The 14,618-nt window shown below is 43.4% G+C and overlaps 1 protein-coding gene across 1 annotated transcript in view; it reads left to right on the plus strand.

Moving 5' to 3' along the window:
- The window catches only part of PGM5 (phosphoglucomutase 5), a 184,943-nt gene that overhangs the window by 121,578 nt on the left and 48,747 nt on the right, over window positions 1-14,618 (plus strand). The window contains exon 7 of the mRNA XM_075597528.1: window positions 3,466-3,581. Coding sequence (XP_075453643.1) covers window positions 3,466-3,581 — 116 coding nt within the window. The remainder of the gene's footprint in view (window positions 1-3,465; window positions 3,582-14,618) is intronic.

Here is a 14,618-nt window from a genome sequence, read left to right on the forward strand (position 1 = left end):
TATCAAAGCCAAACTCAGGTTGACATTCATTGTTAAGCCCTAAGCTGACGGGTAAAGGACTTTCCTGATCATATATAAAAGGAATGTATTCATTCACAGGCTGTGAAAGTCTAAGGTAGGTCTTGGGGGGAAGATCTGCAGAGTTCTGTTAAATCGGGGCAAAGTGCTTGGTGTTATGATGTCATTTTCCCTGAGTTTAACGGGTATCCACAAACCTAAATATAGGCAAAATAAACGGCCTTTAGTTATTTCGTTATCATGGCTAAATGCAATATTAAGTTACAGTAGCACTGTCTTGCATCAGCCTCAAGTAACATGGTGTTAAGCCTGCCTTACCCAAAGGCGGCGTTACTCCCATAAAGACCCTGAATAGGTATATAATTAAAGTTAAAAAGGAGAAGAACGGAGAGGGAAAGAAGCCTGTAAATAACAATATGATTGTTAAATCATATCTTACTGTGGTCTCACACTTATCCAGACCCTGTAAAATACCTATCATCACGGTCTGAATGTGAGTAACACCAAGTTTAGCTGTGACCTAACTAACGTAACGGTCAATCCCTGCGTTATCTATAACAGAGCTCTGCGGGTATGCGATATTAGAGGGAACACCTCTTTTGCATGTTATTAGCACTAACATCTGTTCTAGTAACGCAAAGGCTCGTTACGGCTGAAAACGGCACTCAACGCAGCGTTAGTGAGCTTTGAAAATACCCGTCGGCACATAACAAGACATTAACTTAAGTTAACATCTCGTCAATAACGGTGTTTCTTGGGGTTTCCTCCATGGTTTGGTCACTGACTTGCTGAGCTCTACTGGCATCTAGTAGGTCACAGGGTAGATTTACACAGCATTTGACTGGGGCATCTAGTCCCATTGGGAATCCTGATTTTAGGCTCCCCTCAACCCTTACCCATTTTGGTTGTCAAGCGGTATGTTTGGTGCTACAACCAGATTCCCCAGTGTGCCCTAGATGTCCCAGTAGGTGCCGGTGCTGAGCAGGGAGTGGGTGAGTTGTTTTTTTGCCTGTGGGTGTCATACGGGTGGAGGAGGTGCCTGTGGGTGTCGAGCAGGAGGGCCTGCGAGTGACAACTGGGGAGGGTGGCTGCTGAGATCCAAATTCTTTTGATTTCCATAGAATTAAATGAATTACAATTTGGGTACTAGTCTGTTCGGATCACTCCTTGCAGTGGCCTAGTATTATTATCATATCAGTACATGCACTGGATCAGTACAAATGTGTCAGAGGTGCTGCAGTAAATTATCTGGATGCAATTTCAGGAACTCAGTCCCACATGTCATTCATCATCTTCGTTTGTGCAGATAAAGGTTGGAAGAGTCAGGAGAGACACGTACGGCAAATGCTTTGCAAATAATTCTGTTTCTATCTCTGGACTACTAAATATAGCCACAAATTTGACCAGGATCAAAACCCCAGATCACCTTTCAGCATCTTCATCTGTGACTTACTAGGGGATTCCTTGACACATGTGCCTCAAAAGCAAACACCTACTGCCAGAACTTTGACAAACAAATTCTCTCTTTCTCATCAAACCAACTACTGCATTGAAATATTTCCTTCCCCTACACAATCTTTTCAAGCCTTTCCTCCATGCCCTACACAGTTTTCTTTACCCCAGCCTATATCAATTAGATATTGTACCAGAAAAGCTTGACTACGTTCATATTTATGAAATCAAAACAAGTTATGGTGAGTAAATAAGGGACAAAAACCCTCCACCCTACTGCGCACAGCAATGGTCCCCAACACCCTAAGCCTTTTGTGGGTGCCCGCTAATGACTGGCCAACCAGTTGATAATATGGCGTAGGTCAGGGGTCACCAGCATGTCGATCGGGAGCTACCAGTAGATCGGCGGCTGGCAGCGAGTAGCTCGTCGCAGTGCCGCCGACAACTGCCTCGTGCCTCTCGGCACCGGAAGTCAGGCCCAACCTCCGCATCCCCTAGCGGAAACTGGCGTGGCACTGGAGGCCTCATCCCAAGGTAAATAGATATTGAAACTGGCAGTCTCAAACTAGTGCTTCACAGCCAGAACAAATATCTTAATGTAACCAATTGCAATGAATATGTTCATATATGCAGTATTATAAAGAACTTGTTTTGTCCCCTCCGTATCAGACTGATGAGAAATTGCATTAAAAAATACTTGAATAGATGAAAGTCATTTGGTAATGAAATAAGTACTCACTGCACCGGTACACAGATGAGCAATCCAGGCTAGATCGGTGTGCTGTGCGTCTCCGGATAAACAATGCAGATGAAGGGCCCGAACAACCGGACACAAGGAGAGTACAGCTAAGAAGCAAAAAAATATTTGGTTATCCAACGGAAACTGTTCTGGAAGTAGCGTTGGATAGTGAAACCATTGTAGAGTGAGTTCCATGTTAATCAGTGGTGGTGAGCATTGGATAACGCATTCAGGCGTTGAAAAATGGCCACACAGTGTTGCATTGTAAAGCGTTGGATATGCCATTTGTTGTAAAGTGAAACGTTGGATAGCGAGGACTATCTGTAGTAACCTGAAGTTGACAAGCAGCCAGGCACATTGGTGAAAAGTTTATAATAGTTTTGCTTGTTTGACTGTATCACCTGTGATTATAAACATGAATTATTCAAATATGGTAGAAAGATGAGCTAATATGTTTCCAACATGTACGTAACCCCAGACATATTTAATTTTGCACAGTATATTTGTGTTGGTTCATTCCTCCAAAACAATGGCCCTTCTATAAAGTGCCATAGTGCAGATTCGGCATCGTCGCATGGAAAGCCGTATTGATGTCAGTCGGGCTTTCTGTGCCATATCGCCATATCACCAGATCTGCCCTATCGCACTTTATAGAAGGGCCAATTATTCATTTTGAAAATTGTTTGGGAAAAGCTGTCTGCACAGAAATGTTAGTTCAGTTTCATGCACATGGAGTGTATGTTCAAGAGCTGTAAAACTTCTTCTTTTTTTTTCACAGCAAAAACTATTTTCTTTATAAAGTTAGTGTAAGTACTTTGCATGTATCACAAAGTGACATACTGGGAGGTCAACAGAAGTTTAAATTATGGCGTTTCTAGGAAGCACCTGTTTTTTTTCTCAGCAACTAAGGTTGAAAAAATGATATACTGTATGTCCAGCTGGTTAAACACTTGTTAAATTAAAAATGTCCATCCAGATGTCTAAGTTGTAATCAAATAAGTTAGTTTGGGGTTTTATGCTTCTTTGCTATTACTTGGAAGTGCAAGTGCACCAATCTAGTTCTGCATATGAAAATAATAAATACCTAGCCCAACATTTCGTATTTCAGAGGCTTCAGGTGTAGTCCAGGTTACTGTACCGGTCTGTGTGTCGCTCTGCACCAGTAACCATTACAAGATCCAATGGCCATATGAAACAAGTATGCAAAAACTGCACCTGCAACTTGTATATCACTTCTGTCATATTTTGTTTTTCAGAGTGGCGAAGTTAATGAAAATTCCTGTCTACGAAACACCAACTGGTTGGAGATTTTTTGCAAATCTAATGGACTCGGGCAGATGTTCCCTTTGTGGAGAGGAGAGCTTTGGCACAGGTAAAATATTTGTGGCTTACCCATTATCATCAGCATGTTGGACTATTTGAATATGTAGGCAAGAAAAAATGTATGCAGCACACTGAAAGAATCAAGCACAATTTATGCTACAAAATACATTTATTTAGAGCCAGAGCACTAATTTATTTTATCACTCTGTAGTCACACAAACATGCATTTCTAAGGATAAAATCCATCCCTAGATTTCTTTTCAGAACCTATCAGGTTGCTTAATGGGGCATAAATCAAGACTCCCCTTGAAGTAAGGTTGAAAAGTAAGATTGGAAGGATGTGTGGACCAACTAGTCCGAGCTCAAAATTGTTTAACTTACCTTCACCAGTCTCTTAACATTTCCACTCATCCACTGCAGAGGCCCAGCCACGGAAAGACCACAACTGCAGAATAACTTCCTCAGATGTAGATCAATCACCCCTTGGCTTTCCATAGTTATCTCTGCCTCTGGTGTGCTTCTTCTGCAGTAGCCCTTATCATTGCCGATTTTTCACTAATCCTGGATGCGTCGATTTTTCAAGCCAGGCAACTAAGCATTTGTAGATACATCCCTACGCCATTGCAAGGTATCATGTTTACCCTACATTTGTATTCTTTTTCATGAGAAACAGTCTTTACATTGATAAAAATAGACAATACATGGAAGAATTTCATATGCACGTGTAAAGTTGTGTCGTACAGCACACATAATGTGTGTCACACACCAATGCAAATGCCGGAAGATACAGGTTTTAAACTAGAGGTGTTATTAATTCAATAAATGGGCATACTATTTCAGGGAGGGGTACAATATTCCAATCGGATTTATATTATATAAAACTGTGACTTTATATTCTCATTTTTTTCCCAGTTTTTTAAGTCCCGAAGCACCCCGTCATAATGATCATTTGTATATGTCCTTATCTGTTTCGCATGGTTTGTCCTTATTTGTAGGTCCTTCAGTTTATGTAATTGATGTCACCCTTTTACCCGCACTGTACCGCGCTGCGGAGTATGTTGGTGCTGTGCAAATAAACAATAATAATATGTCCCTAATGTTGTGTGTTGGGCTACAGAAAGGATTCACTACTGATGTGTTAGAATTGTTCTTGCTTATGGTATGTTAAGGCAGGGAGTGCTCAAAGTTACTGTCCTTCGCCCCCCCTGCCTGCTCTTCTTCTGGGTCGCGGCCCCCTTATCTTTAATGTGGCGTCAAATTACACCGCTGCGTCATTTGATGCCTGTCGCCATGGAGACGCCTGGACCGAAGCCTGTTAAGTGAGTTTACAGAGGCCTCGCGCTGAAGAGCACAGGGCCTCTAACACCGCGCCCCCCCCCCCCCACACCACCACAAAAATCTCGCGCCCCCCAGTTTGCGCACTTGTGTTAAGGCATGTTTATTCTTGCATTAAAAGTGTGTACTGTTTTACCAACTATACTTTTAAAACAAAAACTGCAACTGGGGCATTGTGTGCATACATGTATTAGGTAGAGCACATTTGATGAGCCACATTTAATTGAGCCCTGAATTTTGTAATCCATATTGGTATGTGGTATTAAGATTCTGTCTGTGGTTTGGACATGTCTGCTGGTTTCACACCTTTTGTGCAGACAGGGAAATGTCCTCTATTTTCAGTATTGTGGCAGAGCACTTCAAACAGTCAGCTGTTGCAGATTACAGTACATGGTTATATGCAGAAGGGTGGCCGGGGCTCCTGCAATATTTAATCACTGTAGCGGATACGTGAAAGATCTTTGGCAACAAGGCTAGAGGTGACTACTAGAGCAATGCAGTTATCCTTTTTGCAGTCAAGAAGTTTCCTGCGTTTTCTGGTGACTCTGTGTATTTGGTTGTCTGTAATCATAGGCGCTGCCTTGCCATGGTTTATGAAATCCCTCTTTAGAATGTGTAGATTGTTCTCTCTGTATGTAATTCTAGAGCACATATTAGTATGTTATGGTTCGGCTATAAATGATACAATGTTTTTGTGTCATAGGTGAAAACTATCATTCCTGGATGTATGTATTACCTTGTCCTTCAGGATGATGATGGTGTGGAGGAAATTCATTTAAATGAAGGAATGGCTTAGTTTGAAGTTGATCTCAGCTTAGTTTAGATTAAGTTTTTGGGGAATTGTGTGAGGTTTTGTTAGATAGGGATTCAGATTATGAAGTGTCTATCGTGTATATACTGAAGATTATTTAGGACTTGATGATTAGGATGTGGACACAAGATTCTTTGCCTTAAAAGAGGTTGGTGTGTTGTGGTACTATGATACTTGTACCCATGGCTGTTTCCATCCTTTGTAGATACTGTACATGTGATAACTTCCATCTATTTACGCTATGTTACATTTGTTATTTTAATCAATGCTTTAAATTCAGTGAATAATTGTCTTAAAACATCTGTTGTGCTTCATCATAGCTTCTTCTGTTGACAAACAAGGAAGCATGAAAATGCTCTTACATTGTTGTATATGTAACTCCCCTTCCCCTCTACTGTAGGGTATCACATCAGATACCTCCATAAAGTACTTGCTCAGTCTCTGAGCCATATACAGTAGATGGTGCGGTGCAAGTGCTGGCCAGGCGTGGACGAAAGTGTGGAATTGAAATGGGCGCCTGTAACCTTTATAAAACAAAGTGTGTTATTGAACGCTGTCCAGAAATACTTCATATACAGTAGATATGCACAGATAGCACGACATAATACACGTGACAAAATATAAGAGCTTTAAGGGAATCATCCTCTAGTACAGGGGTGTGCAAACTGGGGGGGCACGAGACTTTTCTGGGGGTGTGTGGTGGTTACACAGGCCTCTGTAAACTTACAAGACTCTGTAAACTTACTTACCCGGCTTCAGTCACGCGTCTCCATGGCAGCACAGCGTCAAGTGACGCCCGTTGCCATGGAGATGGGAAGTCAAATGACACCGCAGGTCGTGTGACATCACGACCCGCAGTGTTACTTGACGCCACATTAGAGGTTAGGGGGCGTGGCCCCGGATGAGCAGGCAGGGAGGCGCAGCGCAGGAAGTTTAAACAATCACAATTGTCTGGAATGAAATATAAAGTCTGTATCTGTGGTAAGGTTGCCAGGTGTCTTATCCAAAAATACTGGACACAATGGTGAAAGGTACGAAGCGCTCAAGAAAATTTGGTGGAGTGGGGTCTGTGGAGAGTGTGCCCTTTCCAGAATCATCATCATCATCTCATTTCCCCCCATCATCATCATCTAATTTCCAACTCCGATCATCATCATCATCATCTCATCTCCCCCCATCATCATTATCATAGTCCCCCCCTCATCATCATCTCATTTCCCACTCCCATCATTATCATCTCATTTCCCCATCATCATCTCATTTCCCACTCCCATCAAAATCATCTAATTTCCCACTCCCATCAAAATCATCTCATTCCACCCCCATCATCATTGTCCTCTTATTCCCTCCCATCATCATCATCATCAACATCTTATTCCACCCCCATATCATCATCATCTTATCCCCCCCCCCATATCATCATATTATCCTCCCCCCCCCCATCAGCAATCCCTCAGATGGATTGGAGCACTAGTTTCTTGAAGACAGGGCTGCTTTCAGCAGGCCTGTCCGCTTTCGTGGCGATTCTGCTCCTGGGTGTAGGTCACAGCAGTCCCAGCTGGCTCTGCCTGTGTCCATTCCAACAAGTGTCCTTCCTGGTTAGGAAAAGTCTCTCAAAGCTGGGAGCTGTCTGACTGCCTTTTAAACCCCTTTTTAGTCAGGAGTTCTGTCTTCCTAGGCTGCGCTTATAGTGCCCGGCGACAGCAACGTGACGTCGCGCCAAAACAAATACATTGAATCCGTCGCATACGCTTACAGTAAGCGCGACGGCGACGGAGCGACCGAAATTTTTTAAGTCAGTAGAATTTGATTTTGGGAGAGACAGTCGCCACATGTGACTGTTTCTACAGCAATCACAGAGCGCCTGTTGCACTCTGCCCTCCACCTTCGTGATGTCACTGGCCTTGTCGTCAGCGACATCGCTCAAAGTTGAAGTGCAACTTTCGCCGATGGCGATAGCGACGGGTGACGTCATCGTTCGCGTCACCGTCGCCGGCACTATAAACGCGGCCTTAGTGAGCTGCACCTGCAGCTAGCTCCTACAGAGGAGTTTAACCTCCTGCATGCTGGAAACATACACATTGCACCTCTCTCTGGCTTGCACAGACAGTGTCTCACAGCCCGCATGATAAAACACACAGTCGCATGCATTCTTTTTTCAAATAGCAATGATACATATCAGACATAATATTATTCAAATAACATATTTACAGATTCAAACATGGTACAGCATCAAAGTTGCAGAATAATATAATAACAGTGGCAGCGGTATAAGCACTGATCTCTATAATCAGAGTGTATTCTAGCAGTAATGGGCTGGATCCGGTTTCCTGACGAAACTTCCTTTTCCGTCTGACACTTCTATGAAGTGTACCCTCTTACATCAGCCACATACTCCGCTCGGTCATTGGAAATTACCTCCGGGGTGTTGTCTGCAGACAGACCCTGCACTCGAACCAGTGGGGAAAGCTGGGGCATGAATTTACATATTTACATGTAGCCCCCTTCTCATGGCTAAGGGAACAACATGTGCTGGATACCTGTCTGGCATACAGGAGGCCTAATCCTCCACCACTGGGAGCCTGGGGTCATCGCGTTCTATCAGTACACAGCGCCTCCACCTGAGAGGGATCCTAGCACTGCTGGATAAGTCCTCTTCAGGACCAATACAGTAATGAATAAAGATACACACACACACTTGTATGACTACTTATCTTTACTAACACATATATCTATAACAAAATAACAATACAGTCCCACATACAGTACCCACACATATACGCGCCCCGGTGAGATCCCCCAAAGTACTGTGGTACCCTGGGCACCTAACCACCTGGGATCCACAGAGCAAAGCTCACCCAAAGTGTGTGGAGTAGCGCTACCCCGTGTGTGGCTGTTGGTGCACGTGGGTACCTTCCTGGTCTCCGTCCAGACCAGGGTATATGGAGATGATGGAACCGCAGAACCGCAGAACCGCACAGTGATCCCACGACGCGGTCTACCGGATCCTTTCTCTCCGCCTGCTGCGTCCACCTCGAGGGAGCTGTGGTTGAAGGGTGCGCTGGTGTGTGCATTGTCCCTTTGAGTGTCCCTTAATGTCTATATTGTGCCTGTGGTCTGGTCCACGACCGTAGGCCACACGCACCGCTTGGCGTCCGTCCGACGGTGATACTCAAAATCACTATCAGCACTAGCGTAGTGACTACAGGGAAGCGATCCTATCTAGGGGCCTTCCCTGCAGCAACCACAACCTGGAAGGGACTTAGGGCCAATCTTGGGCCTACGGGGGGAATTTGGCCTAATCCGGGAGCCACGGGCACCCAGACACTACCTTCTCCCTTGGTGTCTCTGCTCCAACTGTCAGCAACTGTCGCAACTGTCAGCAACATTCTATCCTTCATCTGTGGCTCCTTGAGCCCTATTGGCTCTCCTGCCCACATGGTATTGCAGCCTCTGAGGCTGCTGGAACTTGTAGTCCCTAGGTCTTGTCTGTAGAGCCTGCTCTAAGATGGGCACCACTCGTGGCTGTACTGCATGCGCAAGACTGCTACTACGCATGCGCGAGGCAAACCAAATGGTGCTCCCCGCTGTTGGGTGCGCGCAGAGCTCCAGCGACTTGGTTGCCACACAGCCCTGCCCCTAACAGCCTGCAGCCCTACCAGATCACTCCCTTCACCTATGTCGGGTCTGCCGGCAGCGCTGGCGGCAACCGAGCAGATCTGCAGCCATCCCCCCAACCTAGAGACCCGAAAGTAGGGGACCTGGCTACATACATATTTTTAATAAGAAAAGATCAAGAAAAAAGTGGACCTGTAGTTTCGTGACTATTTTATTTTTACCTGGTGCGGCCCGAGTCCTGCAGTCGGATTTAAGGATTGTCCCCCAAGCTTATCGGAGTTTGACGGGTCTGGTCTACCGGGTCATACCCCCAAGTGTCCCAAACTCTGTCCAGAACACCCCTCTCAGCTTTGCTCAGCCGTGTCATGTTTTTTCAGTGAGACACCCCATATACATTTTGGGCAGGATTGCTGCTTCAATGCATGCCTTACGCAGATCCATATGATATGTAGTCACTTTGTCAATACGAATGAGTAAGGGCCTCTGTGTGCACTTCAGGGAGGAAATGACATGGAGGAGTGAAAGGAGAAGCACTCAGAGGTTTGTCAACTGACAATATAAAAAGGGTTAACATCAGTCGGGAAGAGGCCATTCATGCAGACATAAAATAGATAAACACTTTGTAATGAGATGCATGTGACACTGCTGTTTGCCCGAGTGAAAACAGACACAAAGCAAAGGGTAGCTTGTTCTCTGCAACATAACAGAACAACGCACACCACACCTCTTTCTGCTGTCTACTTCTGTGTGGTCCTGTGTTTTCATTTAGACATTTTGGTTGTCAGCTAAAATAAAAAGGGGGCAACATGAAACTGTTTCCCTGAAATACCATTTTTCCTTTACAAAACTGATTTTGACAAGGATTTGTTAGCATTGAAAATTGCATTACAATACTGTCAATGTTAACAAGAACAATATGCTTATTTCATGTATTTTGCTAATGAAAACGAGGCACTAATTTACATGCAGTTAACAGTATTATCTTTCTTTTAACTTTTCATCTTAACCAAAATAATATTGTATTCCAAAAATGCTTTCTAGAGGAACTTATTCATTTTTGTTCTAAATAGCACTGGATGTTTCTCACGCTTCTCCACTGTATTCGTACAATTTTCACACTCTTTCTCCCCTCACTCACATATATAACAACCCTGCACTATGCTTTTGCTATTGTTTCATCCATAGTTCTGTTTCACATTCAGAAAAATACAATGCACAAAAAAGTTAAAGTGCTGCACACCTCGTAAGTATATGAAAATAAGCGAAATACTTGCATGTTTAATACCTGGGTCAGGGAAAACCTGTCTAACGAAATCCTAAGCATAGATATGAATGGAAGATCCAAGGCACTACGGATTTTTAAGGGATTTATTATGTCAAAAATAGCGCAACGTTTCGACCTGCACAGAGGTCTTTATCAAATGACATGCCGGTCACATGATAAAGACCTCTGTGCAGGTCGAAACGCTGCGCTATTTTTGACATAATAAATCCCTTAAAAATCCGTAGTGCCTTGGATCTTCCATTCATATCACATTCAGAAAAGCCATCAAGTTATTGAAGAAAATGTCATTACCAATGTAGTGGTACTGAGCATTTCTTCTGTCACTGCATTAAGTAACCCAGTCCTGTGGAACATACTTAAAGGGGCGATCTCTCCTAGGATCAAAGTGAACACATTCCAGTGACATCTTCAAGGGGTCTAATTTTTTTTAACGGAAATTTGACACCTATAAGTGTGTTCAAGAAATACTTGTTCAGGAAACAGGTAATACCCTCTATCCCGGAACCAGGGTCACGTCTGATGTGGGAATAGCTCCAGTTAGCTTTAACTCAGCCCCCTTTCCAAAGCACACCAAGTCCTGCTATATTTTCTTCACTTTATTGGAAAGCATGATTTATATACAGACTCTTGTGGATGGTATGTTGTGATGAGAGAGTGCTTCTCTGTGGGTGCTTTATAATTAGGGGCAGGTAAAAAGGAAATGGCCTTGCCAAGAGGAGTGTAGCATAGAAGGGTACTCACTCAGCCAGAGTCAGGAATGAAAAGGAAGTGTGGGGGAATCTGGGTAACAGGAATAGTTTCAGGGACCGACTAACTGTCAGGAAGACAGGGGGAGGGCAGAATAGCCCATTCTGAGAAGGATCTCAGAGGTTGCTATAGTAACCCACTGACTACATGTACAGTGGCAGGGATTGTAACATTGTGTCTATCACACAGGCACTGTGTGTGTATGTTCAGAGCAATTATACAGTACATGCAGCTGAAAATAAGGAACTGACAGGCAGAAGCTGCAAAAGGGGGGGTGAACAGAATATGAATCTTGTTCCAGGACACCCTCCACAAAAATTCTCCTAGAGCAGCATAGACATAATGCTGTTCTGCAGTGTGTTCTCAATAAGCATGAAATGTGCATCACTACCTATTTGGACACTGGTTCAGATAAAAGTGAGTATCTTAGTTTGTGACCCAACACCCGTGTGCCATGTGCCAGGCATATCCCTTGGGCAAAAATCAAGAGTAAAAGAAAGCCCTCATTCTACCTTCTATGGGGAGATTTAAATGCTGATATGTGGTATTGCATCAAATTGGGGGGAACAATACCCTACATCGACACTTTGTGAAATATAGCCTATATTTATTGCTGCTTTCATGGTTACAGTAACTCCACATACAGTAAACAAGTAAACTGAGTACATATAACAACATATAATTTCGGAATGGAATTATCTACAGTAGTTTGCAGCAGCTAGGAACCCAGTGCAGTGAAGGAGTAGAATATACTTTTCTATGCATTACATTTTATAGTGTATAACAATACATTGTAATATGCTGCCTCTCAGTGTGCTGAATGAGTAGCTTAATGACTTGAAAACTCCCTCAGAAGTGGGGGAACCTATTACAAATGTCAACTCTCCTGTGGACTTTAGCAAAGTCTTGTTTTTTCTTCTCTGAGCCAAAATTTGATTGTAATCTCTTTGGACTGGGATAGTAATACATTTTATGTACATATATTATTAGCACTATAAAAGAAAAAAAGATTATTTTTTACAAAGCAGTCTTTTACAGACTCCTCGTGACATAATGGACTTAATGATAAGGTATCAGTATGAATGTAAAATCTTTTATATTTAAAACAAAAATTAAGTAATATAATCCAGCTGTATGCCTATGAAACAAGACATAGCTCAGCTTTGATACCATCATATTTTTGCTTTAGCCAGTAAATAAAAGCAATTTATTTGCTATAAAAGGCCAGGCAGCCTTGAGACTGTCTCGCATAGTGTTTCCCAGAACTGCTTTTTGGCAGCATGTCATGGAGCTGAATTCATGTTTTGAACGAAACTTCCATTTCTGTAACAGAACATGGAGAATGTCTGTGATGTGTTGGTTGTGTTATGCAGTGTCCCCTTCACCTGGTTAAACCCCAGTCCCCTGCCCGATCAACCACCACCACCCCAATCAATAACCACCACAGACTCAAAGTATGGAATAAGGTAGCCACAGTTTTATTCAACCAACTAACAACAGTAAACTGGGTCTAGTAACCTTCCAGGGCTATGGTGCACAGGCCTCTCCATCTACTGGAGAGGAAACCCAAAATCCCTTAAGCCACAAGATCCCATCTAAATATCATTTGGAACTAGCCCCTCAAGCATGGCCACCCCACAGAGCTGTGACACACCTAACCCACCTTCAGACCCATAACCATTCCTCTTCATCAAGGGGCGGGTGTGCTCCGTGTGTGCGAGTCTCCTTAAATGGCTAGCATGCCCCTGAGGGTTGGAGGGTGCCTAGTTTCCTGGTCACGAGGACCCTGCCCCCATTCTGGGGTCTCCATCCTATTACTTAAAGATTAGAGGCAGGCACTAGAAACAGTTATTATTGAATTTCATCTCACACAGTTTGTACTCAGCATTCCTCAGGCGTGGAGCTTTTATATTACTCAGAGACATTCTCTACATGGTTTTATATATTCCATAAGGGCAACAACTGGGGAAATGATACAACCCTACAGTACTTTCATAGCCTTTGCTAGTCATTTGCAGAAGACTGTACATTTGCAGTGCTTAGCAGATTCTGCATGCACAAGTAGGATGTACATAAGGATCTAGCACTCATCTAAGCAACACAGCACAGGTTTACAATTTCAGCAGTATGTATGTATCAGTATAATAGTGAACTTATACAGTGGGGTGCATCAAGTACTAGACGTAGGGCTGAATACGTAGATCAGTAGTATCTCACTCGCGGCCTGGTTGGAATCCCAGTGTCACCTCTGCTTGTGATCCCAATGTCCCTGTGCCTCACACACCACAATTTTATTGTAAGCTCTTTGGGGCACAGAATTATTGTGCCTGCAAAGAAATCCTTAGTATATTTGTCAGAAATATTAATGTTAGGGGTCAGCAACTATAAATATCAGAGGCATCATTAACTCCTTTTATTACCAAAGGTGCAAGAAATACATTGTATTTTTCCACTGGCCTACTAAATCCAGTCACTGATTGGTGCGCTGGGTGGGTGGTGGGTGTAGAGGGAGAGGGGGGTTAGCCCGGTATTAAAGGGGTTACACCCCATATGGCCACCCCTGACCTCACCAAGGAGGCATGGGGTTAACTGGACTGCGGTCCAGGAATATGGCTTACACCTTGTCATGTCAGGAAACTGTATGTTCCCCTGTTCCCATGTTTCATTATAATCCTGTATTTTAATGTTTTAAACTGCATTTCTGTATCTCCAGTTCTGGAGGTCACAGAGAGTTGAAATTTGGCCAATATGTGGAGTCACTGTAGGCATTAAAAACTGGCAAATTTCGACCCACTGAGCCTACCAGAATGGAACTTATTAATATGTGTAGATATTAAAGTGTATATGTATGGTATTTTGGATCTGTTCTGAAAAATGCAGATGCCATCTGCATGCTAATAGGTCATGAAGGGCAGCCGGCTGATTGAGCCTAAGCAATGTGACCAAAAGGTAACTGCCCTGATTGTTTACACTAAGTACTAATCAACAGACCAAGTACTAATCAACAAGACTCTGCCACTCTAATTGTTACCTAAGGGCAGAGAATCATCAAACTGGAGTGGTTTGTAAGTGTTATGTCTACACCTACAAACAATGCAGATACTTCATTTGGTAAACTGGTCGTCGCCCCTGATTTAATTATGGGGCTACCCATAGAGTCCCAGTACACATGGGCTAATTAGCTGGGGGGCATGGGTTAATCTGTGTCTCCACGTTAGGGATTGGATACAGATAATTGTTCACCAATAGTCTGTATTCAATGTTAAGAATAGGGTTACAAGGGTATATAA

The sequence above is a fragment of the Ascaphus truei genome, chromosome 1, assembly GCF_040206685.1.
Source record: "Ascaphus truei isolate aAscTru1 chromosome 1, aAscTru1.hap1, whole genome shotgun sequence".
In the NCBI taxonomy this organism is placed as follows: Eukaryota; Metazoa; Chordata; class Amphibia; order Anura; family Ascaphidae; genus Ascaphus; species Ascaphus truei.